Source organism: Carcharodon carcharias, chromosome 10, assembly GCF_017639515.1.
Source record: "Carcharodon carcharias isolate sCarCar2 chromosome 10, sCarCar2.pri, whole genome shotgun sequence".
Classification (NCBI taxonomy): domain Eukaryota; kingdom Metazoa; phylum Chordata; class Chondrichthyes; order Lamniformes; family Lamnidae; genus Carcharodon; species Carcharodon carcharias.
Genome location: NC_054476.1, coordinates 44,780,870 through 44,807,416, shown reverse-complemented (window position 1 = coordinate 44,807,416; position 26,547 = coordinate 44,780,870). Strand labels below are relative to the sequence as shown.

Sequence of the window (26,547 nt, the reverse complement as noted above, 5' to 3'; positions counted from 1 at the left end):
GGCTAGTTCTGGAGCACAAATCTTCAGTACTATTGGTGGAATGTTGTCAGGGCCCATAAACCTTTGCACTATCCAGTGCCTGCAAACGTTTCTTGATAGCAAATGGAATGAATCAAATTGGCCAAACACTGGCATCTATGATGCTGGGGTCCTTAGAAGGAGGCTGAGATGGATCATCCACTCGGCACTTCTGGGTGAAGATTGTTGCAAATGCTTCAGCATCGTCTTTTGCATCTGGGCTTCTCCATCATTGAGAAAGGAGATATTTATGGAGCCTCCCCCTCCAGTTAGTTGTCCCGCACTATTTACGGCTGGATGAGGCAGGACTGCAGAGCTTAGACCTAATCCGTTGATTGTGGGATTGCTAATAGATTTTGCAATCTAACCATGTAACTAAAGTCCCTCATCCCTGAAACAATTTTCTTGAGTCTTTTCTGCACCCTCTCTAATGCCTTTACATCTTCCCAAAATATGGTGCCCGGAATTGGGCATAATGCTCTTGTTGAGGCCAAACCAGTGTTTTATAAAGATTCGCCATAATTCCTTGCTTTTGTACTCTATGCCCCTATTTATAAAGCCCAGGATCCTATAAGTTTTATTAATCACTTTTGCATCCTGTGTCAGAAGCAGATGACATTTCAAAATAGCAACCACCCACATGCTGCTTCCAAGTTTGACATGCAGCATCTATGCCAATATTTATGCTCCACGTGTTTCTCATGTCATCTCTGGTTCATTTACCCATTACCTTAAATCACTGCCTTCTGGTTTTTGACCCTTCTGCCAATGGGAACAGTTTCCCCCCATGTATTATGCTCAGACCACTCATGATTTTGAGTGCCTCTATCAAAATCTCCTCTCAATTTTCCCTTCTCTCGGGAGAAAAACACCAGATTTTGCAATCTATCCATATAACTAAAGTCCCTCATCCCTGGAACAATTTTCGTGAGTCTTTCCTGCACCCTCTCTAATGTCTTTACATCTTCCCAAAATATGGTGCCCAGAATTGGGCATAATGCTCTTGTTGAGGCCAAACCAGTGTTTTATAAAGATTCGCCATAATTCCTTGCTTTTGTACTCTATGCCCCTATTTATAAAGCCCAGGATCCTATAAGCTTTATTAATCACTTTTGCATCCTGTGTCAGAAACAGATAACATTTCAAAATAGCAACCACCCATACCCATGTCGGCATTTCACTTTTATACTCGTGTGTAAGCCGCACCACCCTCCACACACCCCCTGTCCATTTTAAGGGATTTTGAGACTTCAAATGTTGACATAAACACTGACATCTAGAGTAATTTTGTCCCAAATTATTCTTCCTAAAAGCTTTTCCACCAACAAGGTTAAACTGACTGGCCTGTAGTGCTGAATTTATGCTTACACCCTTTTCTGCACAAGGGTGTAATATTTGCTCTGACATCACTCCTTTATCCAAGGAGGATTGAAAGATAATGGTCAGTGCCTCTGCAATTTCCAGCTTTACTTGCCTCAGTATCCTCAGATACATCTGATCCAGCCCTTAATGACTTATTAACTTTAAGAATTGCTGGTCTTTCTAATAGCTCATCTTCAATTTTTAGCCCATCTAATGTCTCAACTATTTCCTCTTTCACTATGACTTAGGCAATATCTTCCTTGGTAAAGACAGATGCAAAGTAATCACTGAACATCTCAGCCATGCCTCTATGCCTTAATGTGTAAATCCCCTTTTTCTCTTCAGATAATTATCCACTTCCTTTTGAAAGCCACAATTGAATTTATTTTGGCCCTAGCCATTCTTTTGCCTCTACTTTACTGTTTATATCTCTATAGAAAGACTTTTGGTTTCCCTCTTATGTTAGTTGCATACTCTGTCTTTGCTTCTCATTTCTTTCTTCACTTCTACCTCACGCCTCTGAACTTTCTACATTCAGTCGAGTTCTCACTTATGTTACCAACCTAACATCTGTCATATGCACCCTTTTTCTGCTTCATCTTACTCTTTCTATTCTATAAAAGAACAAACAAAGCCAGAAAACCCTGGATGATGAAAGAAAGAACTTGCTCCTGAATTCTCTATTGGATTTATTGCTGACTACCATATATTTATGGTCCTTAATTTTGGTCTTCCCTGCAAGTGGAGCCATTTTATCCAATTCTACCCTAAATTCCTTTCATTGTCTTAAAGACCTCTATCAGGCCATCCCTCTTTTCCGGTGTCATGAAGCTATTGATGGATATATTATTGGATAAGATTTTTCTTTTAAAATAGAGGTTTAGTCTGTGGGTGTGTCTTAATTAGATTAAAGCCAGCGAGCCTGGGTGCTTTGATGTGTACTAATTTTGATATGTAAGAGAACTGGTGTGCATTTGCATTTTTTGATTAGAGCATTTGAGAAGTAAGGTGAAAACAGACACCTATCTAGCAGCTACCAAGCAATATGTTTATATTACTAATAAAATTGGTGCTATGAAAGGGGTTTTATTGTTAGAGGGGTTTGGTTCAGAGGTTGTTGATACAACGAGAATTAACATTCAATGGGCAGTGGTAAGTATAACAAGACAACTGTTTTGGGTGCGCAGAGCAGAGACAATGTAAGATCAAAAGGCAGCTGCAAGCCTCCAACTGGCTCCACAAGAGACCAAAGTGAAAAGAACCTCATTTTGAATTCGTATGGTGAAAATGCTTTGCTTGGCGTTTGGTTAAATCTATGAGCTGCTGCTGCCTTAATGGAGATTAGATTGGGAATTTGTTAAAAGTTATGATAGTAGTAATTTGTAGCCATGTGTATATATATTTTAACCTGCGTAAATTAATAAAATGTTTCATTTAGTTTAATGTAAAACCTCAAGAGCTGGTGGTCTGATTCCTGAATTTAGAGTAGCATCTCAAATAAAACACTTAAAATTATAGTTTTGACAGTTGTTTAGAGTTTCCCTCTGGGATTTTTTTTTAATAACTTCATTTCACCAACTACATTGTCATAACAATGGAGAAAAGAGCCCCCACCTGTTCTGTCTTCCCTGAAAGTGATAATTTCTCTTGGCCACCTGCACTTTTTCCACCTTCTCCAGTACCTCTACATCATTTTATAATATGGAAACCAGAACTGTTCACAGTACTCCAAATGTGCTCTAATCAAGGTTTTATACAACTTTAACTTAACTCCACTGCTCTTCAATTCTATCTCTCTGTATCCTTCCCATTAGTGATTTGTGTATCTGTACCCTGAGATTCTTTTGCTCCACTAGTCCATTCAGATTTTATTTTCCAAAGTTTGTGGCTTCCTTCATCTTCCTATCAAATGCAGCACCTCATACTTATCAATATTGATGTTAATTTGCCAATTATATGCCCATTTTGCAAGTTTATTAATGTCTTCTTGTAATTTGCTGCACCCTTGTTCTGTAATAGCTATACCTCCCAATTGATATTATTCACAGATTTTGAAATTGTACTTCTGAATCCAGAGTTCAAATTGTTAATATAAAGAGAATGAACAACAGTGGTGCCAGTACCAATTCCTGTGGAACACAAGTGCTCAAAATCAATCCTCTGGTGGAACTGACCATCCACTGTTCCACAAAATTTGAGTTGTCACTGCTACAATTCCTACTCCAATGAAGTCAAGTAATCCACCCAACTACTCTTGATCTGCTCCACCCGCTTAAACGAACCATCACAATTTGTAATAGAAAAGAGATAGGCAAGTGGCTACACCCATATTCAGAACTTGAGCTTCTGTATACCCCTTGAATATGAATCATTGCAAGCCATTTACAACTTTTCAAAAGCATTAACAATGCTAAATTAACTTATAAATTTTGCCAATAACTTTGATATAGGTAAATCCTCACTGAATAGCCTAGAATATCTGATTTATTTTTAAGCTTGTTTCAGTTTACTGTACTTATTTATAGAGACACTGTAAATTAGGTGTCCCATTTTCAAGTCATATTTTCAAATATAATCCCAATTACTACTTACATTCTGTCTCTTCTTCTCTTGCACAAGTGCCACATAACGCAGAGCTATTTTGGTCAGTGTGGTTGCAAGGGCACCAGCCACAAAGAAATCCCCATCCAGCAGGAATCCACGCAGAGGTGGTCTTGAAGAAAGTAGAAAAGTTTCTTTAAAATTCACCTAATTATATCATAATACCAAGAACTGCAATGTGGATGTATTTATTTAATATATGGCATATGAAAGCGTAATTCAGTTCACTTTTTATGTTCCTTGTGCCAAACAGCTAATCATTCAACATAAAATTCTTACAGGCTTACTGCTAATCACTAAAACAGATATAATGAATGCAGTACTAGATTCTAAAATTACCTTTGCTACCTTCAAAACTATATAGTTTAAGCAAAATGCCTGCTTAGTATTAAGTTAAAATGCTATCCATTCAAAAAAATTATGCATGTAAGGAAATTCAGTAGTGAAAATATAAAAATCATCTTCTACCGACTATCATTAGTCTTCAGATTATTACATTTTGATTTTGTTTCCTAAACTTGGGCCATAAAAATCTTTGCTGCGAGTATGTGCTTTTTAAAAAATCAGAAGATATTTGTGATCTCGAAGTTCAATTAGCAAACTAATTCTAAAAGGAAATAAATGCAATGATTAAACATACAAGTGCTGACAACTATTTTCATGAGGTTTGATACTAAATGTTCATGTATATTGTAAGTGCATTTTCAACACCTCTCCCACTATGGAACTTAATTCACTATACACGACAGAATGTACGTTTTCAGCTTCTCCTATGTTGATACGACCCATGGGCACAAAGGGAAGATGAAGTGCTTACAAGGGAAACCACCCATATGTTAGGCTGGGACTACAGCGCGTACATGCTCATATTCCTAAGTTTTACTTCTTTATGTCCTGATATGCATGTCATTCTTTTGGGATGGAGGCTATTATCAGATTCAGTTCCAAAATCTATCCTTTTAACAAAACGTTATTTTTTAAACCCTGTTAGAAAAATTCTACTATTACCTATCTTCTTCCTTTTTGGAAGGTCTTGTGCTCAGGGCGCTCTGAGTTGCATACGTCCCCATCTCCGTCACAAGTTTTTGCGTTGGAATCACCTGAACATCATCATCAATCTTCAACTCACCGGTTTCTTTCTTTATCTCAGACTCAACTATTGGAATCTATCAACATAGGAGGAGGGAAATACAAAGTACAGCGTTTATGGTTTCAAAGTGTGTCCACGTAGTCTTGAACAACAATCCACGAAATCAACCTGGCATTTCCTGCATGATCCAGTTTCTTTTGGGACGATGACAAGAATCAAGTTTTCACTTTAACGGAATAATATTCCTCAACTGGCATTCTTCAGGTTACTTTTTCAACATCAGATTCTCTCCCAGGCAACATTAGAACTATATTTCTTTTATATATAGGTGTTGGATGAAATTTCTGAAAGCAATTTCAAGATGTGCGTCCGAGCAGAATGACATTTCTAGTATAACATTTAAATTACTGATTAGTACAAGTTAACTTGGACATTAATACACAACTTAGAACTTTTCAATAGATTTTGTTAGTTTTATTTTGAATCGCTATTTACAGACATTACTTAATAATTCAGAGACTGGGTTTGGTTAAGAAAACCATGTCTGCTGAAATAGTCACATATCCTTTTCATTGCAGGGCGTGTTTTGCAAATTTGGGTTGAGAAAACTGGGAAACTGAACCAGCAAGGCTGTGCAGTATCTTCAACAAAGACATTGTCGTGAGCATCCTATGGAATGGAGCAAAGTTACCTAGAAGAGGAAGGAAGAAAATACAAGTATTCCATACATACCTCACCCAAGGATCGGCGAATCTCAGTCATTACACTCTGAATGTCATCCTTGGAGCTACAGTACTCTCCCAAAATCCAGAGTGCTCCCCGGTATATCCTGTGAAAAAGAAGGAGCTATATAAAATGCATTGAGGACTAAAAGGTGTTGTTGAGGTTAGATCTAATGAAATTCACACAATTTTTATTTCATTATGAATCATACATCTCTAGCAGAAAATCTAATATTACTTTCATGCTTATAGTTAACAAAATAATTTACTGAGTGAACCAAAACTAAATTTAATAACTTTAATCGTAAGGTAAACTGAAATCAAAACCCAAAATGGCAGCACAGTTGGGGGTGGGGAAGAGAATCCACGTGAACAGCAATGAGAATATCACAGATTCAAATAATGTTTGAATTTTAAGCTTTTCTGATCTTGGTAAATAGCTACACTGACTGCTTGTTTCTATTTCCATTATTCCAAATCAAATAAACTATTTTAATTCATTAAAAATTACAATCTTCCCATACATTTGATGAGCAGTACTCATGAAAGTGAAAAGCAACCTATTATTCCCCGACTATATTGCCACCTCACTAGATCTTGCAACTGGCACATTGCATTATCCAGTTACAATATTAAGATCACATAACTCCCAAAATCCTAAGATGACTTTGACCAAGATGAACTGAGCCAACTGTAATAAGTTCAAGTATATTTAGACCTCCCAACTTCTCTAGTTTGTACAGCCAATTCCATACAAGTTGAGGGGATTTGGAACATGAAGTCCTCAAATGGAAAACCAACATATACAGCCACAACAACCAGCCCTTTTAAAATCAGTAGTTAACACACACGTAGAACATTAATTCAAGCCTGGTATTATAGTCGATGTAGATTCATAGAGATACCTTTTATATTCTATACAAAATCAGTTTCTCCTACTGAATACAGCAAACCCAAGATTACACTTCTGTCCAACCATAACTTAAACAACTTGCAAAGGCAGTATATGTGAATAGTTAGCTCAAAATGCAAAAAATAAATCTAAAATTTCACAAAAATGAGAAGGACACAAGAATTGCAAAGATTGTTTTGCAGCTAAGCTATAGTGTCTAAAATGCCTCAGTAATTACTTGACAGATTTGATGGCATGGAACACCTCCAACATCTTCTCAATGATGACCGGCCGAAGGCTATCAAAACTCTGAATAGCTTCTCGCACAAACTCCAGAACATCAGCAGCAGCTGCCTCATTACTATCACTGAGAAATTCCATCAGCTGTGGAGAGATAATGCAAGTATTGAAACACCAAAAACAAAAATTACAACCTGCACATGACTGTACCTGCATCATTCAACAAATATATTTGGAAATCCATTGTTATTTACAAAGCATACAACAGTAACTGTTATATTGTCAGAAATGCCCATGCATCTTTTCAACAACCAATAATACAATCCAAAGGCCTTGTTATCAAAATGCTCTTTCAATTATTTACATCAGAATAGAAGAACTCAATGGGACTATCAAGTGACATCTAGAGCCAAATCCAAATTCAGTGTACTCACAGAAGCAGAAAACCTGAACCTGCAGGCTAACAAAATACATATCAACTTGACTCCAGGGAAAATCAGGTAGCTAGTATAGAGTGTAGGATAAATGCTTTCACACAACCTGTGACAATCTTTTTATACAAGGAATGCAAAGTTGAAGCTTGCCACATCAGAGTCTCAAAATAAGATTTCATCACACTTGCTCAGTTGTAAATGCACCATATAAAATAGCCAAGACATAAAGACCAAAAAGGATTGAGTAAGAACTCTGTCTTGTGTTGAGGTAGCAGATTTCAGCAGGGTGATGAAACAGCATTGCCTGGGATTAGGGAGAGCAGAAGAAAAATCAGGCAAGTTTCATGTTCCTGACAGATATTGAGCCAACTGTACAGCATGTGGACAGTGATGACGACGAGATTAGGTTCAACTACACCGACCCTCATTTCTTACCATTACACACACACGGCTGCTTGTCAACTCACCATCTAGGCTTACACATGAAACGCAAATCATTTGCATTAGGCACTGGAGGATGCATTAATCTATTCAATTATACCCCAGCATGAGTAAAAGTATTATGTACTAGAGGGGAAGGAAATTAATAAATTATGCTCACTTACCACAGGGATAACATTTCCAGCCATGTCTGGAAAACGGACACTGCACGAATGTAATGTTCTGACCAGAAGCTGTCGGTATTTGTCTGTGTCTTCATGTTCCGATACATTATTTGTTTTAATTACTTCCTTCTTGAGAACTATGACAAGCTGTGGGACACCAACATTCAGCGAACTTATCAAACACAGATTTGAGATTAGAAGATAACAAAAAACAGAATTACTCAGATGCTGGGTGGCCATACCTCTTCAACATTACGAGAAGAGACAAGATCCAGTGACAATTGCAATGTCTTCTTGCGTACTTCCAAATCCGGAGTGGTCAGAACTCGCAGGACGTCCATTACCAAATCCTGAAAGGGACATATTTAAACTCAAACTCAACTAATGTCAGATAAAAAATATATATTTTGATTTAAAATTTCTAACCTCCACCAGCCTTCTTCACAGAAGCTGATAATCATTAATCCCCCTAATGGTCAGCTGAAAGGTTTTTTTAAAAGCTTTCTTTCCAAAAAGGCATAGGTTCAGACTAATTCTTTAGGCACCAAAATGGGCAGTGTTCTACCTTCATGCCTGATTAATTATAAGCAACTTTATCCAAATCAAAGTGAAGTTCAAATCCAAATGCAAGAAAATGCACAAAGATGGAACCTCGTTGAAAATACACTGCAGGGATTACCAAGCCTTCATATTAGGAGTTTTTCTTCTTTCTGGATAACTAAGAAAATTAGAAATTTCACATGCAAAATGGAATACTGTAGCATTAAAAATTTAATACCGCAGTTTTAAAAATAATAGCTTTAAATAGGACACAACTGTCATTTACTTTTCCCATCCATTTTCCTGTTCTTTCCTCACACATTTATTACATTTTTCTTTTGCTAATATATTGTATTCTAAGTTATCACTGCTTCTGTCTCTTCACTCTTTATGCAATCACCTGAACACTTATCATCCCAGTAAAACTCTACTGTACCATCTCCATGACCTTGGCTTCCTTCCCAAAGTAGATGCCAAAAACTGACAATGATCATCTAACTGCAGCCTGACCAAGTCTTAAAAGTTTGGCACAGCTTCTTTGCTTTTCTATTTCATTTGTAAAGCCAAAAAGAAAAACCTAGGTTTTGTTTGAAAAAAGCTTTATCAAGCTGTCATGAAAAGCATTTGTGCAGCTAAACTTAAAAAAGTTAACCAGGCTGCTCCTTGAGCATGCTCTGCAATTTATGCCTGGCTAATCTGTATCTAACTTCCATGTCTTGAAATCTTCACCCAACAAAAAATTTATACACTGCTTTTTTGTCCCTACAACCACACCAACCCCCTCCACTTCTCTCTCTCTCTCTGCCCCCCCCCCCCACCCCCCCACACACCTTAAACCAGCTTATATTTCAACTCTTTCTTGGACTCGAACTCAAGTTCTGTCGAAGGGTCATGAGGACTCGAAACGTCAACTCTTTTCTTCTCCACCGATGCTGCCAGACCTGCTGAGTTTTTCCAGGTAATTCTGTTTTTGTTTTAAAAATTTATACATCTTAGCCTTGAAAATTTCAACTGATATCCTCTGCTTTTCAACTCCTTTTTAAACTTTTGACCACTTAGCATATCTTTCACTCTTAATTTGCCCTATTAAAATGAACCACCTCATGTTTCTAGAGAAAAAAGGAAGGGGAAAAATGAGAAAGTGAGTGGGGGTGAAAGAAAGGGTGGGTAGGCACAAGCGAGATGGTGCATAAGGAAGCGCAAAAGAAGAGAACAGGTGGGTTTGCACAAACTGGATCTTCGTCAGGGTGTTCAAGATTAAAAAAAATCAATAGTTACAATTTCAAGTCACCAATTCTGGGTTTATTACCTGCAGCACCCTTTCATGTGTAGGATGCTCCCTAAGTTCAATAAGGCGATCCAGAACAATTAGCTTCACGTTGTTATCACTCTCCTTAATAATCAAATCAATGTAACACTGTGCAGCAGCCTAGAGAAAGACAAAGCAAATACCTATTAAATTTTTATTTCAAAGTATATCAAAGTTTTGAGATACATCTGTCACACATGTATATTGCATTTCCAAACATTAGTTTATATACAAATGTATATATTGCTTATAAAGTAGTTCTGTGGACTGGAAAGGGTCAGGCCAGGTAACACGTAGCTGTCAACAGCTAGCAGAAGAATACATTACAAAATAGCCTATTCTGACACTGAGACCTGGACATAATTTGAAATTTATAAATATGTTTAAGAATCAAGCATTTATCATACTTTTGATACTGATTTCTAAACTCGTGAGTAAACTATGGCACATTCAGACCGGAATAAAAGCCTTCCTAGAATTGTTTTTGTTTATTGACAATACATGTATTTGTTTGGATACCCATCTCCCATGAACTGGAAATATTACACAATTGCTACAATAGAAATAAAATATTGTTGTATCTATATAGAATTATTGCATTTTCACAAGTTCCAGATTTCACAGCCTTTGGCATGAGTCTTCACTTTCTACTATAATGAGTGTTTTAAAAGTTTCTTGTAAATACATCATAAAATTGGTACCTTGATGGCTGTTGGAGCACTTGAGAGTGTAACTAAAGTGCCAGCAGCTTCATATTTTACTGCAGGGCTCGAAGACTGGAGTAAGTTGTATATACAGCGGATAAATCGGGCTCTTTCTGTCGGATTGGCATGGCATACCTAATGCAACAGTTGTAGTTAATTCACTGAATATTCAATTAAACATTAAATTCTTCCCATTTATTTTAAGGCACTCTTCCTTTTACATCATATTTTTAAACTGTTAAGTGACAAACTCTTCCAGGTTTTCCAATTAACATTTTAGGATGCAGAGATAAGTACTGATCATTAAGGATAATATCAATTCAGAATTGGATCCAGTCTGAAACTTAAATACTGTCGCCACCAAGCAATACATAATATCCAGGCCGTTTGCAACCCTAATAAATAGAGTTAAAAATATAAGCACTAAAGAGAAATTGGTCAAAAATCATCTTTGTCTTCTTTTACACCACCAATTCCACCACTCTGTTTAGGCTCCCCTTACATTGCACACGCCCACACAATGAATGAAGCTGATTTTTTTGTCACTTCACCTTATAAATCAGCTCAACTATAACCAGCTGCAGAATGTCTCCAAAAGTATGGACCTGATCAATACATGTACTCAAGTAATCCAGAGCTCGGTCCTAGAGAAAATTTAAGAAACAGTATTAGAAATAATTAACTATCTTAAAATTACAATTTCTAATCTAGGTCTGTTCGCAAATCGCTTAGATTAAGGATTAGGTTCATTTAGTTTAAGGCTGATCTATATCTCAACTTCATTTACCCACTTTGCTTCCAAATCCCCCAATACCCTTGCCTAATAAAAACCTATCAATCTCAGTTAAGTTCATCAACCCTTCATGATTTGAGCTGTGCATCCAACAGTCTGGTGTTTCTTTTTTACTCTCCTCTTCCCAATAAACAATCCTGCTATAAATTTCACATATCTCAAGTATTTTCAATTAACATAGGTTGAAAAAAGATTAGACAGCATCCTGTGGCTACAACTGAAGCTGAATTTATTGTTCCTGATCAAAATTTGTAAACAAAGCAAACACGTTACCTGATCTGCATGAATAAGCATCATGAAAGCATTCCGTTTACAACTTGCATCTTTTTCATTCACCAAGAAATCATGGATCAACTCAGGAGCATCAGGAATAAGATTCTCAAAATTCCTACAAGAAAAAAAGTTAATAACACCCAAAAGCAATTATCGTAAAACATGCCAACAAAAATCTGGTGATTGTTTTTTTTAAAAAGCATCCCAAGTGCTCAAGTTCAGCATTTTGTGAAGCTTTCTTTTAGTCTCAAATCAGTAGATCTTTAAGCTAAAAGTTTTTACTAAAACAGCAAATTAAAATAACCAAAGCACTTAGTAAACAATGCCTTCATCTGAATGCTCAAGTTTTGCTTTATGTCTTTGAATAAACTAAATTTCAACAGATGTTAATAATCAGCATAGACTGCTTGACTAACTTGTCTTACGGTATCATTACAGTATTCAGTTGTATTTCAGTGCCCACTATAATATCTAAAGGCAGAAATCTTTAGTACTTTTGCTGTTCAATGTTTTGATATACTGTACTCCTGAACAGTTATAATCTGGTTGGGGAGGAGAGAAATATAAGTGGAGGATGGGGGAGAAAAAGGCAGAAATTCGTTTAAAATTGATCTTTGGGAACTGTTCCCATAATTTCGCTATCCCACAGCCAGTAGATCAACAAAATGAAAACTGTCAAATTTTAATGGACTAATCTTCCCCCTCTCCCTCCCACTGTGACACTGCCTCGTCCCTAGATTTTGGTTTTACCACCTGCCACCAGTCTAACTGTCTAATAAAAACACTATTGACAGTAGTACACTATTGTAGAAGCTAGTTACATGACATGCGTAAATTTAGGACAACAACAATCTTAACTCTTCCAAGACCTGTTCTATAGAATAAAAAGCCACTTAAAGTCCTTTCAAAACAAAATGCTCTCCCAAACTGTTTGTTTCACTGCATTGCTACTCACAGAAAAAATTATGCCAGTGCTAATCAGAAAACGGCTTGTATTGCCTGATGAAAGGAAAGCAGCTGTGTCTGAAGTGCCTGATTTAGTCCAAAGCTGTTGACCTAAGCAGGTAACAAGATGCTGACTAAAGTGATAAAACACACATCAAATGCTCATTACCAGTTGGATAGCAAGAAGGTCAATCCATCCTCAATTCAACAGGGTTCATTGAGAGTGTGATCTGTTGAATCATGTGAATTAAAAAGTCTTCCCTAATTTAATATATCACGCATAGAGTCCCCATAATTGTGGATTTCAATCTGAATAGATGTGAACAATCTCTCTTAGGGAGGATCATCAGTAAAATTTCTTATTTTTAAAGTAAGCTTTCTAGGTGTAGTATATTATGAAAACATTCGGCATACTCTGTCCATCCAATTCCTCACTTGATAAAAGTATCTTGCTTCATCGGCCTATTAAGGTCCGTGTTATATTCTTCCAAGAAAATAGGACAAGCACAACTCAAACATAACATTCACTTGATCAGTATGTTTCCAGCCCAATGAGTAAAGAAGTGCTGCTGAATCCAGTTCTGGGAAATAAAGTGAAGCCAGTAGAGCATGGTTTCAGTGGGGGTGTATTTAGTAGCAATGATCACAATACTATGAGGTTTAGAATAGTTTTGGAAAGGTCCAGGAATAATCAATTGTAAAAATGCCTAACTGGAGAAGGACTAACATCAACGAGTTGAAATAGCATCTGGACCAAATGGTTTGGAATCAAAAATGGATAGGCAAAACAGAAATTGAACAATGAGAGCCCTTCAAGAGGAAATGGTTCAGATTCAGAATAGAGGCATCCCCATGTAGGGAAAAGGAAGAATAGCCAAAGCTAAAGATCGCTGGATGACCAAAGATTTGGAGATTAAAATGCAATAAAAAACATGTTTATGACAAATGTAAAACTGATAATATATGAGAAAACCAAGCTGAATAAAGTACAGGGGAAGATCTAACAAAAAATGAGAGGCATTCTGAGAGAATAGATGAGCAGCTAACACGTAAACGAACCCAAAGTCTTTATATAAACATTTAATAGTAAATAAGGCGTCAAAGGAAGGGTGGTGGTTCTAATTTGGGACCAAAAAGTAGATAATCTTGTGGAGGCAGAGGGCATAGCTGTGGTGTAAAATGAGCACTTTGCAATCAACTTCACTAGAGGATAGTGCCACTGCAGCAGTAAAAGTAGTAGTAGCAATACTGGATAGGATAAAAATAAAAGAGGAGGTTTTTAAAAGATTTGCAATTCCCAAAACAGAAAGGGCACCCGATCAGCTGGGTTACATCCTAAGCTACTGAGGGAAACAAGAGTTGAAATTGCAGAGGCTCAAGACATAATTTTCCAATCCTCTTTACATATGGAGACAACGCCACTGGATTGGAGAATTTCAAACGTTACTCCCCTGCTTCAAAAAAAGAGGATAAACCGAGCAATTATAGGCCAGTCAGCTTAACAACGACAGTGGAAAGACTTTGAGACAATAATACAGGACAAACCTAATCGGCATTGGTAAAAGTATGGCTATTAAAGTCAGCATTGATGTGAAAGGATGTTAAAACATGTTTGACTAAGTTAATCCTTTGTTGAGATAGTGGAAAGGGTTGATGAAGGTAGCAGTGTTAACACTGCACATATGAACCTTCAAAAGGCGTTTAACAGTACCACAGAACAGGCTTGATAATAAAATTGAAGTTAGTGAGATTAAAGGAAAAATGGCAATGTGGATACAAAATTAGCTAAGGGACAGTATATATCAATCCCCTATACTTGGACATACCAGCATAATTCCAAAGTTTCCACAAGCACAAAACTCGGAAGCATGGCAAACAATGAGGATCATAAAAGCTTGTCAAGGTCATAGACTGGCGAAATGGGCAGAAACATGGCAGATGAAATGTAGCAAAGAAGTGTAAAATGATACACATTTGCAGGGAGTATGAGGAGAGGCAACGTGAACAAAATGGTACAATTTTAAAGGAGGTTGCAAGAACAGAGGGGTCCTCCTGACAAATCTTTGAAGGTGGGAGGACAAATCAAGTAGGTTGTTAAAAAACAAATGGGGTCCTTGGCTTTAAAATAGAGGCACAGAGTACAGAAGCAATGAATCTATGCTAAAGTTTTATACAACGCTGCTTCGGCCTCAGGTGGAGTATTTTGTTCAATTCTGATTTGAGAGAGGAGATTTTATAGCGATCCTCAAAATCATAAACAGTTTTGATAAAATAAATAAGAAACTGTTTCCAGTGGCAGAAGGGTTATTAATCAGAGGACACAGATTTAATGTGCTTGGCACAAGAACTAAAAATGACATGAGGAAACATTAAAAAAGACAGCCAATTGTTACGATGTGGACACCGAAAGGGTGGTGGAATCAGATTCAATAGTAACTTTAAAATGGAATTGACTAAGTAGGGAAGGAAAATATTTACAGGGCTGTGGAAATAAAGAGTGGGGGGGTTGATTTTGTTAGTGGAACTCTATGAAATAGAGCTGGCATGGGCATGATGGACCAAATGGCCTTCTCCTCTTCTGCTATAATATTCCATGAATCTACCTGTAGATGGTGTAGATAGCCAGCACAGCATTTCTGCGTACATAACTGTGCCGATGTTCCAGGCAGGCACGTATGGCTGGCATCAATGGCTCCAAAAGTTCTGGCTCCTTCAGCTTGCACAGAAAACGTAGAGTGGATCCTCGAATAAACTCATTTGGGTGTTGCAGATCCTAAGAAAATTCAAACAAGATCTTACTAGTACTTTTTATGCTTCAGACAGTGTATACATTCACCTTTTCATCAAAAACACACATGGGCCTAGAATTTTCACTCAGTTGTACTGGCAGCCATTGACTCAAAATTGAAAGATACAGCAACTGTAGGTGCAAACTACATAGAGCATAAATCAAGTTTTGGCAGTCTTTTGTGCTAATTTATATCAACATCATGCTAAAATCTGACCCTGCCCACGAAACTAGCCCAGACCAAAATAACCACAAGTCAATTTCTGCTAATAGCATCCATTTGCAGGCCTTGGAGAAGTTTCTTAAAATTATGTCATGTTTTTGTTTCAAGACTGGAGCACTAAGCGGCAGCTTTTAAATTTGTTTCAAAATACTATTCAACTGACTACTTGCATCATCATATAACTTGTAAATTGAAGCAAAATACTGCAGATGCTGGAAATTTTACATAAAACAGAAAATGCTGAAAAAACTCAGCAGGTCTGGCAGCATCTGTGACAAGAGAAACAGAGTTAGTGTTTCAAGTCCGTATTACTCTTCTTCTGAAGAAACTGAGTGGGAAAAAACAACTGTGATATCACAGGGAGCCAGTAAGTTGATTGCCCTTTACACCAAGCACTTATCGGCCAATGTGTTAAAAGCCAGCTTGTTAAAAGCCAGATTAGGACCCAGGAATTAAGGTAGGTTTATAAATAACAAATAGTAAAAAAAAATATAAAATAAAATAATGAAAATACCTAAAACACATACTCATGTAATTAAGAAACAAGTAACTTTTAGTTGTAATTGTGGGTGGTACTAGCATTTAATAAACACAGTAAATTGTAGTATACATAGGAATTATTCTAAATTAATTAAGAAAACAATTAAAATAAATTAGAATAAGTTAGTAAATAAACTCTGTAGTAAACACTTTGGGGGAGCAGGCTATTGAGTTGGATGATCAGCCATGATCATAATGTTTGGCGGAGCAGGCTCGAACGGCTGAATGGCCTACTCCTGCTCCTAGTTTCTATGTAACTTTAAGGTATGTCAATGCAGTTCAGCCAAGTGGAATGAACATTTGTGGGATGTGGGAAGTTGTGCAGGCACAAAGTGCCCTCGATGATTACATCTGCAGAAAGTGTTGCCAGTGGCAGAAAGCAGAAACTTGAGCTCCAAGCTGCGGAGCTTGGGTGGCAGCTGGAGTCACTGTAGTGCATCTGCAAGGCTGAGGATTACGTGCTTAGCATGTTTAGAGAGGTGGTCACACCACAGCTAAGAAGTACACAGGCAAAGAGGGAATGGGTGACCACCAGAATATATAAGAGAAACAGATAAGTAGTGCAGGAATCCCCTGAAGCTATCTCGCTCTCTAACTGCTTTCTCATTTTGGATATCGGTGAGCCAGATGGTTCCTCAGAAGGCTGTAGCAAGAACTAAGTTTGTGGCACCACGGGTGGCTCAGCTGCACAGGACGGGAGGAGGAAAAGTGAAAGTGCTATAGCAGTAGGGGATTCCACTGTTTGGGCAGGCGTTTCTGTGGCCGTTGACGTGAATCCAGGATGTTATGTTACCTCCCTGGTGCCAGGGTTAAGGATGTCACAGAGTAACTGCAGAATATTCTTTTGGGGGAGGGTGAACAGCCAGAGGTCCTGGTCCTTATTGGGGCCAACAACCATAGGTAGGAAAAGGGATGAGGTTCTGAAAGCAGATTTTAGGGAATTAAGAAGGGAATTAAAAAACAGGACCTCATGAGCAGTAATCTCAGGATTACTCCCTGTGCCATGTGCAAATGAGCATAACAATAGGAAGATTGAGCAGTTCAACATGTGGCTGGAGAAATGGAGTAGAAGGGAAGGCTTTAGATTTACGAAGCATTGGGATTGGTTCTGGGGCAGGTGGGACCTGTACAAGGAGGACGGATTACAGCTTAACAGGACTGGGACAAATACCCTCGCTGGGAGGTTTGCTAGTGCTATTGGGGAGAGTTTAAACTAAATTGTCAGGGGGATGGGAATCTGAGGGGAAAATCAGAGTGCAGGGGAGAAATACTGTCAGTGGGAAGTAGAGAAATATCAATTGATAACGAGGATATATCAAGAGTAGTATCAAAGTAGAAAGAATAACTGGAGAGCTTGATGGAATTAGAGTAGGCAACAGTAAGTCATTAGATGGGGCCAGAATAAGGGGGAAATGTAAAAAAGCCTAAATCAGGACTAATGTGCATGTATGTGAATGCACAGAGTGTGATTAATAAGATTGGTGAACTGCAGGCACAGGTTGACAAATGGAATTATGATATTATTGATATAACAGAGACCTGGCTCAAAGAAGGGCAGGACTGGGTGCTAAATATTCCTGGGTACAAGGTGTTTAGGAGAGACAGGAAAGGAAGAAAAGGGTGGGGGAGGGCAATATTGATCTAAGATAGCATTCCAGTACTCGAGAGAGAGGATGTTCCAGAGGGGTCAAGGACAGAATCTGTCCGACTATGGATAAGGAATAAAAAAGATGCAATGATTGGTGTAGTATACAAACCACCAACGAGTGGAAGGGATGCAGAGAAACAAATTTGCAAAGAAATTACAGAGAAGTGCAGGAATTATAGAGTAATTAGAATGGGGGACTTCAATTATCCAAATATAGACTGGGATAGGAATAGTACAAAGGGACAAGAGTTCCTGGAAGGGATCAAGATAATTTTCTGCATACAGTATGTTTCCAGTCCAACAAGAGGGCATGCAATTTTGGACCTGGTTCTGGGGAATGAGTTGGTCCAAGTGGATCAAATATCAGTGGAAGAGCCTCTAGGGGAAAGTGACTGTTGTATCATAAAGTTTATGTTAATCATGGAAAAGAACAAGGTACAATTTAGAGTAGGGATAATTAATTGGGGGAAAGCCAACTTCAAAGGGATGAGAATGCATTAGAGTTAAGCGAATTGGAATCAAATGTCGGCGGAAAAGATGGTGGCTGAACAATGGGCCAACTTCAAAGAAAAAGTATTGCAAACAATGTCAAGGTATATTCCCTTGAAGGGGAAAGGTAGGATAAATAAATCCAGAGCGCCCTGGGTGACGAGAGAGATAAAGGTGAAGATGAAAAGGAAGAAGCGCACATACAACAGATGTCAGGCTGAAAATACGATGTAAAATCAGGCTGAATGCAGAAGGACCAGAGGGTAAGTGAAGAAAAATAATGGGGTCTTGCACGTGGAGGCTGGAGAAATAGCGTAGGTATTGAACAAGTACTTTGCATCTGTCTTTACAAAGGAAGAGGATCCTACTCAGGCCGAGGTGAGAGAGGAGGTAACTGGTACACTGGAAGACCTTGCATTCGAAAAGGAAGGAGGATTCCGGTACCAGGACCGGATGAAGTGCATCCAGGGGTACTGAGGGAAGTGAGATTGGAAACTGCAGAAGTACTAGTGATAATCTTTCAATCTTCTTCAGACACAGAGGAGGTGCCAGAGGACTGAAGAACTCCAAATGTTAAACCCTTGTTCAAAAAGTGATGCAAGGATAAAGCTGGCAACAACAGGCCAGTCAGTTTGATCCCAGTGGTAGGGAAACTTCTGGAAACTATAGTACAGGATAAAGTCAATAATCACTTCAGCAAGTGCAGGATAATTAAATAAGCTAGCATGGGTTCGTCAAGGAAAAATTATTTTTAACTAACTTGGAGTTTTTTGAAGAGGTAACAGAGAAGGTTGATAAAGGAAACACTGTTGATGTGGTGCATATGGATTTTCAAAAGGCATTTGATACTGTGCCACACAACAGACTTACAAGCAAAATTCTAGGTCTTGGAATAAAAGGGAAAGTAGGCTCTTAAATAAGAAATTGGCTGAGTGACAGGAAACAGAGACAGTTGTTTATCAGGTTGGAGAAAAGCTTGTAGTGGAGTTCCTCAGGGGCCAGTGTTGGGACCCTTGCTCCTCCTGATACATATTAATGACCTAGACTGTGGTGTGCAGGGCACAATTTCGAAATTTGCAGATGACACAAAGATTGGAAATGTTCTTAGGCTTTGGTAATAGGGGCATTGAGTACAAGGATAAGGAGGTCATGTTGAACTTGTATAAGACATTAGTTAGGCCTCATCTGGAGCATTGCACCATACTTGTTCTGGGTGCCATACTTGAGGAAGGGTGTGAAGGCATTGGAGTACAGAGATTCACAAGAATGATACCTGGTATGAAGAACTGTAGCTATGAAGCTAGATTGGAGAGGTTGGGATTGTTTTCCTTGGAGAAAAGAAGGCTGAGAGGAGACTTGATAGAGGTATTCAAGTCCCTGAGGGGAATGGACAGGGTAAATAGTGAGAAACTGTTCCCACTCAAGGGAACATCAAGAACTAGAGGGCACAGATTCAAAATAATTGGCAAAAGGAGTAAATCTGATGTGAGGAAAAAGTTTTTCACCCAAAGGGTGGTTGGGGTCTGGAACAAACTTCCTGAAAAGGTAGTGGAGACAGGTTTGGTCGAGGTATTCAAATGAGAATTGGGTTGCTACCTGAAAAGAGAATGTGCAAGGTTACAGGGGTAAGGCAGGGGAGTAGGGCTAGGTGGAATGCTCTTTCAGAGCTCCAGTGCAGACTCAAATGGACTGAATGACCTCCCACTGCACTGTAAAGATGCTGTGATACTGTGAAAAATGATTTTTAAATTAACAAGAGCAAACTGCATTTCATACCACAACTTTTTCCTTCTTCAAACTTGCTTTTTAAAATGAAGCACTACTGTTCTGTTTTGTAGAAAAGTCATGCAAATGCCATGAAACTGTTTTATTACTTGTCACTTTCTTGAGAAAGCATTTTTCACTGCTGAAGAGGTTTTTAGTATTTTTTTGTCAGACTGTAACAGCTGACCATATGGCAGAGAGAAAATGATGCATTCAAGGGTTTACTGTTCAAATTCATCTTGTACTAAAACCATTTCTATTACTAAATTATTCAAACCACAATTACCTTCCTGTAGGCATCACACACGAGAATCATCTCCTGCAGCAGCTTGCCATCAGGGGTAGTTTTGGGGACAATCTCCCAAAAGACAAGCAGCAGTTTTTTGATTGTGTGGTCTTGCAGTGGCAACACAAACCGAATGATGGTCATCAGGAGCCCTGGAAGCTTCTCTCCATTCAGAATCATGATGATCACCTTCTTCAATGCATCAGTCTTAGTCTTCACATCTCCCTTTTCTGAAATGGGGGTTGGGATGGAAAGAGACTACATTTAGTTCTGGTAAAATTATGAGATTACATCATCATTTAGAATCACAATGAAATGGACAAGAAGAGGCCAATTGGTCCATCATGCCTGTGCCAGCTCTTTGGAAGAGTGTTGCATTTAGTCCCACTCTCTTGCTTTTTCCCCATAGACCTGCAAATGCTTCTTTTTCAAGTATTTATCAAATTCCCTTTTGAAAAAGGGATTGTAGCATCTTCTTCCACCAGCCTATGCTAAATTTTCAGGGATCAAGAGAAAGATGCGTCTTGCAAAACCTTAACATCTTCCTTTTCTGAAATGGGGGTTGGGATGGAAAGAGACTACATTTAGTGCCTGCAGTACACAAATGAATGCCTATATACTTAGTGCAAACCAAAAGCAATTTAGAATAATGAAATATGCATCCCCACAAAATGTCACCCTAAACATTAAATATCCTAAATATTTTGTCATTGTTCAAACATTTTGACTGTTAACTGTTTTACATGATGTTATTTTATATATCCAGATCAGTTAACTTTTCCGATCAATTTTTGTTTTATTAATTCACCAATGAAGGAAATAAATAGATATATACCACATTTCTGACTCCATCCTAAAAATTACTTTAAATTCCAAGGTTTGGACACAACCAAATTTTCTAGCATGATACATATATGGCAGCATCATAAAATATGGCTGCTTAGCTCAAAAATGCTAACTACGTATTTTTCCCCTTTTATTTCTTGTGACCACAATTATGTTTTATTGAGCTGTAGGATGTAAATCCAATTTCAATGTACAAATTCCTACATTTTGTATTCAATGAAATTTGTTTGAAAGTATGAAGAAAAATTATTCTTAATGAAGAAGCTCAATACTGAGAAAATCTGGAAAAAAACAGAAAATCCTCAGCCAGTTAGGTAGCACCTTGGAGAGAAAAGACAAGTTAATATTTCAGATGTGAACCTTTCATCAAACAGGAAGATATTAAAGGGAAAACAGCATTTAGTAAGAGAGCCATTATGGCACAGAAGGAGGCCTTTCGGTCCATGGCAGAAAGATAAAGAAAAAAACGGAAGAGTAAAAATAAGAATAGAATGACCTATTAAGTCCTTGTTTACGAGAGTGAATTTTCCCTCGTCATTCCCTTAGCACTGTTCCTTTTAACATTCTGTTCTTCTGTAATATTTTTTAATGACGATGAAGGATCCACATCTTAAACACTGATTTCTCAGTTCCCTCTGGAGGTGCTGCCTGAGCTTCTGTTTCTAGCATTTTGTGGTTTTATCTCAGATTTCGAGGATCTTTGTTAACACTGATAACTCTTGCCCAACCTCAATGAAATCCTTCATAAATTTAACTCTACAATATCCCAAAATTATTTGTATGTCACACTAACAATGTCTTTTATTTTGGAGGTAATAATCTGTAATAATGTACACCTGTTTAGGAATTTCCAGGCCAGACATCACTTGTAGCTCAAAAGCCCAACAGATTGTATTTTTTTATCTGACTACTAGATGACATATGGCAAAAGGCTCTACAGTGATACTGGAGCTGCCATTTCACTTCCCAGTGGAAATGTTCCAAAGAAGATCTGTGTTTCTGCTTTTGCTGATATAGAAAAGAAACTGACACAATAATTATGCATAGCCGGGAACAGCATTGGCATCCTTCCGTGGGGTTGACTGGGCTCCCACCGCTACTAGTCACAAAATAAACTCAGGGTGCAGTGAGATTAAAAATATAACAGTAACTTACCCAAGTCAATTTTCAGACTCATTTCATTTGGTGGTTCAGAGTCCAAGGACACATTTATGAGCGTATAGCATACATTTTCCGCAGCTGTCATGATGCCAGCTTTTGTAGGCAAATTAAGTAAGAATACAGGTAACGTAGGAGTGCAGGTAAGCTGTGGGTGGGGAAATAAATAGACTGATTATTTGTTCAAAGTTTTCTCTAGATTTTTTTTTTGGAAAGACCAAAACAACAGATGTTACAACATCAACATACTTACTGTCCCAGATTTTGCAGTCAGCTGCCAAAGTGACCCACTCACTGCTAACCTCAAAGAAAGCTGTCCTCAAAAATCAACTGACCTCTGTGGCAAGGATTTCACCTTTCCCAATGTTAAATTTCATTTACCAGCAGCTACAGGGATCTTTCAAGTCCAGCAATAATGATGTCATCAAGCAAGCTAAGCAGCCAACCACACTGAAGAAGCCTCACAGCCAGAAAACCAGGAAGTAAAAAGTGCTAAACAAAAATAAAAATACCTGGAAAAACTCAGCAGGTCTGGCAGCATCTGCAGAGAGGAACACAGTTAACATTTCGAGTCTGTATGACTCTTCAACAGAACTAAGTAAAAATAGAAAAGAGGTGAAATATAAGCTGGTTTAAGCAGGGGGCGGCGGGGGGGGGGGGGGGGGGGGAGAGTTGGTAGCAGTAGAGCTGGATAGAGGGCCAGTGATAGGTGGAGATAGCCAAAAGATGTCAAAGACAAGAGGACAAAGAGGTGTTGAAGGTGGTGATATTATCTTAGGAATGTGCTAATTAAGGGTAGAAAGCAGGACAAGCAAAGTAAAGATAGCCCTAGTGGGGGTGGGGTGAAGGGAAGGGACCGAAATAGGCTAAAAGGTAGAGATAAAACAATGAATGGAAATACATTTAAAAATAATGGAAATATGTGGGAAAAGAAAAATCTATATAAATTATTGGAAAAAAAATGGATGGGGATGGAGGAGAGAGTTCATGATCTAAAATTGTTTGACTCAATATTCAGTCCGGAAGGCTGTAAAGTGCCTTGTCGGAAGATGAGGTGCTGTTCCTCTAGGGTGCGTTGAGCTTCACTGGAACAATGCATCAGGCCAAGGACGGACATGTGGCATGACAGCAGGGTGGAGTGTTGAAATGGCAAGCGACAGGGAGGTCTGGGTCATGCTTGCAGACAGATCGAAGGTGTTCTGCAAAGCAGTCACCCAATCTGCGTTTGGTCTCTCCAATGTAGAGGAAACTGCATTCGGAGCAACAAATGCAGTAGACTAAATTGAGGGAAGTGCAAGTGAAATGCTGCTCCACTTGAAAGGAGTGTTTGGGCCCTTGGACAGTGAGGAGAGGGGAAGTAAAGGGGCAGGTGTTGCACCTTCTGCGGTTGCATGGGAAGGCGCTGTGGGAGGGGGTTGAGGTGTAGGGGGTGATGGAGGAGTGGACCAGGATGTCCCGGAGAGAATGATCCCTTCGGAATGCCGCCAGGGGTGGTGAAGGGAAGATGCGTTTGGTGGTGGCATCATGCTGGAGTTGGCGGAAATGGCGGAGGATGATCCTTTGAATGTGGAGGCAGGTGGGATGATAAGTGAGGACAAGGGGGACCCTATCATGGCTCTGGGAGGGAGAGGAAGGTGTGAGGGCGGATGCACCAGAGATGGGCCAGACACGGTTGAGGGCCCTGTCAACGACTGTGGGTGGAAAACCTCGGTTAAGGAAGAAGGAAGACATGTCAGAGGAACTGTTTTTGAAAGTGGCATCATCAGAACAGATGCGACAGAGACAAAGGAACTGAGAGAATGGGATGGAGTCCTTACAGGAAGCTGGGTGTGAGGAGCTGTAGTCAAGGTAGCTGTGGGAGTCGGTAGGCTTGTAATGGATATTGGTGGACAGTCTATCACCAGAAATTGAGAGAGGTCAAGGAAGGGAAGGGAAGGGTCAGAGATGGAACATGTGAAAATGATGGAGGGGTGGAAATTGGAAGCAAAATTAATAAATTTTTCCAGATCCAGACGAGAGCATGAAACAGCACCGAAGCAAATCATCCATGTATATTTCACCTCTTTTCTATTTTTACTTAGTTCTGTTGAAGAGTCATACGGACTCGAAACGTTAACTATGTTCTTCTCCACAGATGCTGTCAAGACATGCTGAGTTTTTCCAGGTATTTTTATTTTTGTTTTGGGTTTCCAGCATCCGCAGTTTTTTGCTTTTATCTAAGAAAAAAGTGCTAATTGTCCTTCAATTCTTAATCATTTCACAGGGAGCAAACTAAAGATTGCGACATACGAGATTAAGGTAAATTCAATAGCAAGCTTAAAAATATATATAATTCCTATTTTAAAATCTGTGAGCTTTTTTTAATGTCACAATGGTGAAATTTAACATTCTACAAAAATAAAAATAGTTTTTCACATTTGATGAGGTTGGTCATAATAATTGTCTTGGCATGCTGTTAAAACTCAGCTGCACCTCAATCAACAAAGCCTTTTCAAGGCTTTTTACAACAAAATTAACAACAGAAATAGCAGATGCTCACGTCATAGAGTGATTTCTAAGAGTTTCATCTGCAAGGACTTCATAAGTACAACCAGTGGCAGAGCAGGGCATCGCTGACAGCAACTTCTGGATTTCTGCACTTCTGCCAGAAGTTGCAGTTAGTTTCATACAGTAATGACAATGAACATTGTCAGTTTTGCTATCAATACAACCACCAATTTCGTGTAAAACCTGGCTCAATGTTTGTACATATCGCTGAATACTGAGCTGACAGAGCCCTTTGTCCAACAACAAAAAGAAATACGTAACAAAACAGAATTACCTGGAAAAACTCAGCAGGTCTGGCAGCATCGGCGGAGAAGAAAAGAGTTGACATTTCGAGTCCTCATGACCCTTCTTTTCTTCTCCGCCGATGCTGCCAGACCTGCTGAGTTTTTCCCAGGTAATTCTGTTTTTGTTCTGGATTTCCAGCATCAGCAGTTTTTTTGTTTTTAAAAAGAAATCCGTGTTGGTTCAGATTTTTTTTTAAAATGCAAATCACTACATGAAACTGTCAAAGGTATCACATTATCTTCTACCAATATCTACGAACAGACGACTTACAATTCAAGTTCCAAAGCATTTCAAAGAAGCATAATCAAGAGACAGAACCCCGAGTCAAGGACAAAGATATCTGCCGGACTGACCAAAAGCTTGGTGATAGAGATTGGTTTTAAGGGATGTTAAAAAAAGGTGAAAGACATGGAGAACAAGAGGTGTTCAGAGAGCGCATTACAAAGCACAAAACCTAGGCTGCTGAAGGCAAGGTCACCACAGAGCATGAAGTGCTGGGGAGAGAAAGCAGCAAGAGGAAGAGTGCTCAAGAGAAGGGGATTGACAAAGTGTCCAGAGATAAAGAGGTTCAAGCTATAGAGAAATTTAAACATGTGAATGAGAATTTGAAATCCAGGGCTTTGGAAGACAGGGAACCAATATAACAATGATGACTGACTGAACCTGGTGTGAAAAAGAATACAGGTTAGTTGAGGTCAAGTTTACACAGAGTGAAGAATAGGAGACCAGCCAGGAGAGGATTCAAAACATTGGAGGCAACAAAGGAATGGATGAGGGCTTAGCAGATGTATCTGGAGGTGGGCTATATTACTGAAATGAAAATTAACAGTTTAAGTTCTGCACAAGATTTCGGTCAGAGTTTAACTTGGGGCCAAATAGTGCACAGAGGTTGTTAATTGTTAGCCCCAACTCAGGTATATGGAGGGGGATGGAATTGGTGAAAAAGGTCTGGAGATAGTAGTGAGTTCGGGCCAAATGATAGCTTTGATCTTCCCAATGTTTAACTGGAGGAAATTGAGGCTCAGCCGGGCTGGATATCAAAAAAGGCAGTGAAATAGAGAAGGGAAGTGATTCAAATAAATGAAAACCTCTAGAGCAAAACTTGTGCTCTAGCACAAGCTAACACCGCAAACAGAAAAATTATGGCTGTTCAAAAAAATCTCACTCTCAGTTGAGTTGAAAATCATAGAAATTAATTTTATTTGCCTTTCAATGTCAACTGAAAGGATAATTGATTTGTGCAAATACTATTTTTCACAATTTTACTCTAAATGGTCATCATCTGTAACTACACAGCTCTTTTGCCCACTTCATTTGAACAGGCATTGTTCTGGCAAAAATGAGTTTTATCACAGGTAAAAGTAATTTTAACACATTTCAATTCTTGTGTCACAATACTTAGCAACAAAAGAATCAAGTGTAAATCTGTGAGAAGCATACAAATT

At 38.6% G+C, this 26,547-nt stretch overlaps 1 protein-coding gene across 2 annotated transcripts in view; it reads right to left on the bottom strand.

The window, feature by feature from the left end:
* The window catches only part of copb1 (COPI coat complex subunit beta 1), a 53,444-nt gene that overhangs the window by 17,554 nt on the left and 9,343 nt on the right, over positions 1 to 26,547 (bottom strand). For both annotated transcript variants that reach the window (XM_041197670.1, XM_041197671.1), the window contains exons 2-14: positions 22,268 to 22,418; positions 20,267 to 20,496; positions 15,132 to 15,301; positions 11,584 to 11,698; positions 11,069 to 11,161; positions 10,515 to 10,652; positions 9,814 to 9,933; positions 8,207 to 8,314; positions 7,965 to 8,111; positions 6,924 to 7,069; positions 5,804 to 5,900; positions 4,990 to 5,147; positions 3,973 to 4,093 (exon numbers count right to left, since the gene is read on the bottom strand). In XM_041197670.1, coding sequence (XP_041053604.1) covers positions 3,973 to 4,093; positions 4,990 to 5,147; positions 5,804 to 5,900; positions 6,924 to 7,069; positions 7,965 to 8,111; positions 8,207 to 8,314; positions 9,814 to 9,933; positions 10,515 to 10,652; positions 11,069 to 11,161; positions 11,584 to 11,698; positions 15,132 to 15,301; positions 20,267 to 20,496; positions 22,268 to 22,358 — 1,734 coding nt within the window. In that variant the 5' untranslated portion in view covers positions 22,359 to 22,418. The remainder of the gene's footprint in view (positions 1 to 3,972; positions 4,094 to 4,989; positions 5,148 to 5,803; positions 5,901 to 6,923; positions 7,070 to 7,964; positions 8,112 to 8,206; positions 8,315 to 9,813; positions 9,934 to 10,514; positions 10,653 to 11,068; positions 11,162 to 11,583; positions 11,699 to 15,131; positions 15,302 to 20,266; positions 20,497 to 22,267; positions 22,419 to 26,547) is intronic.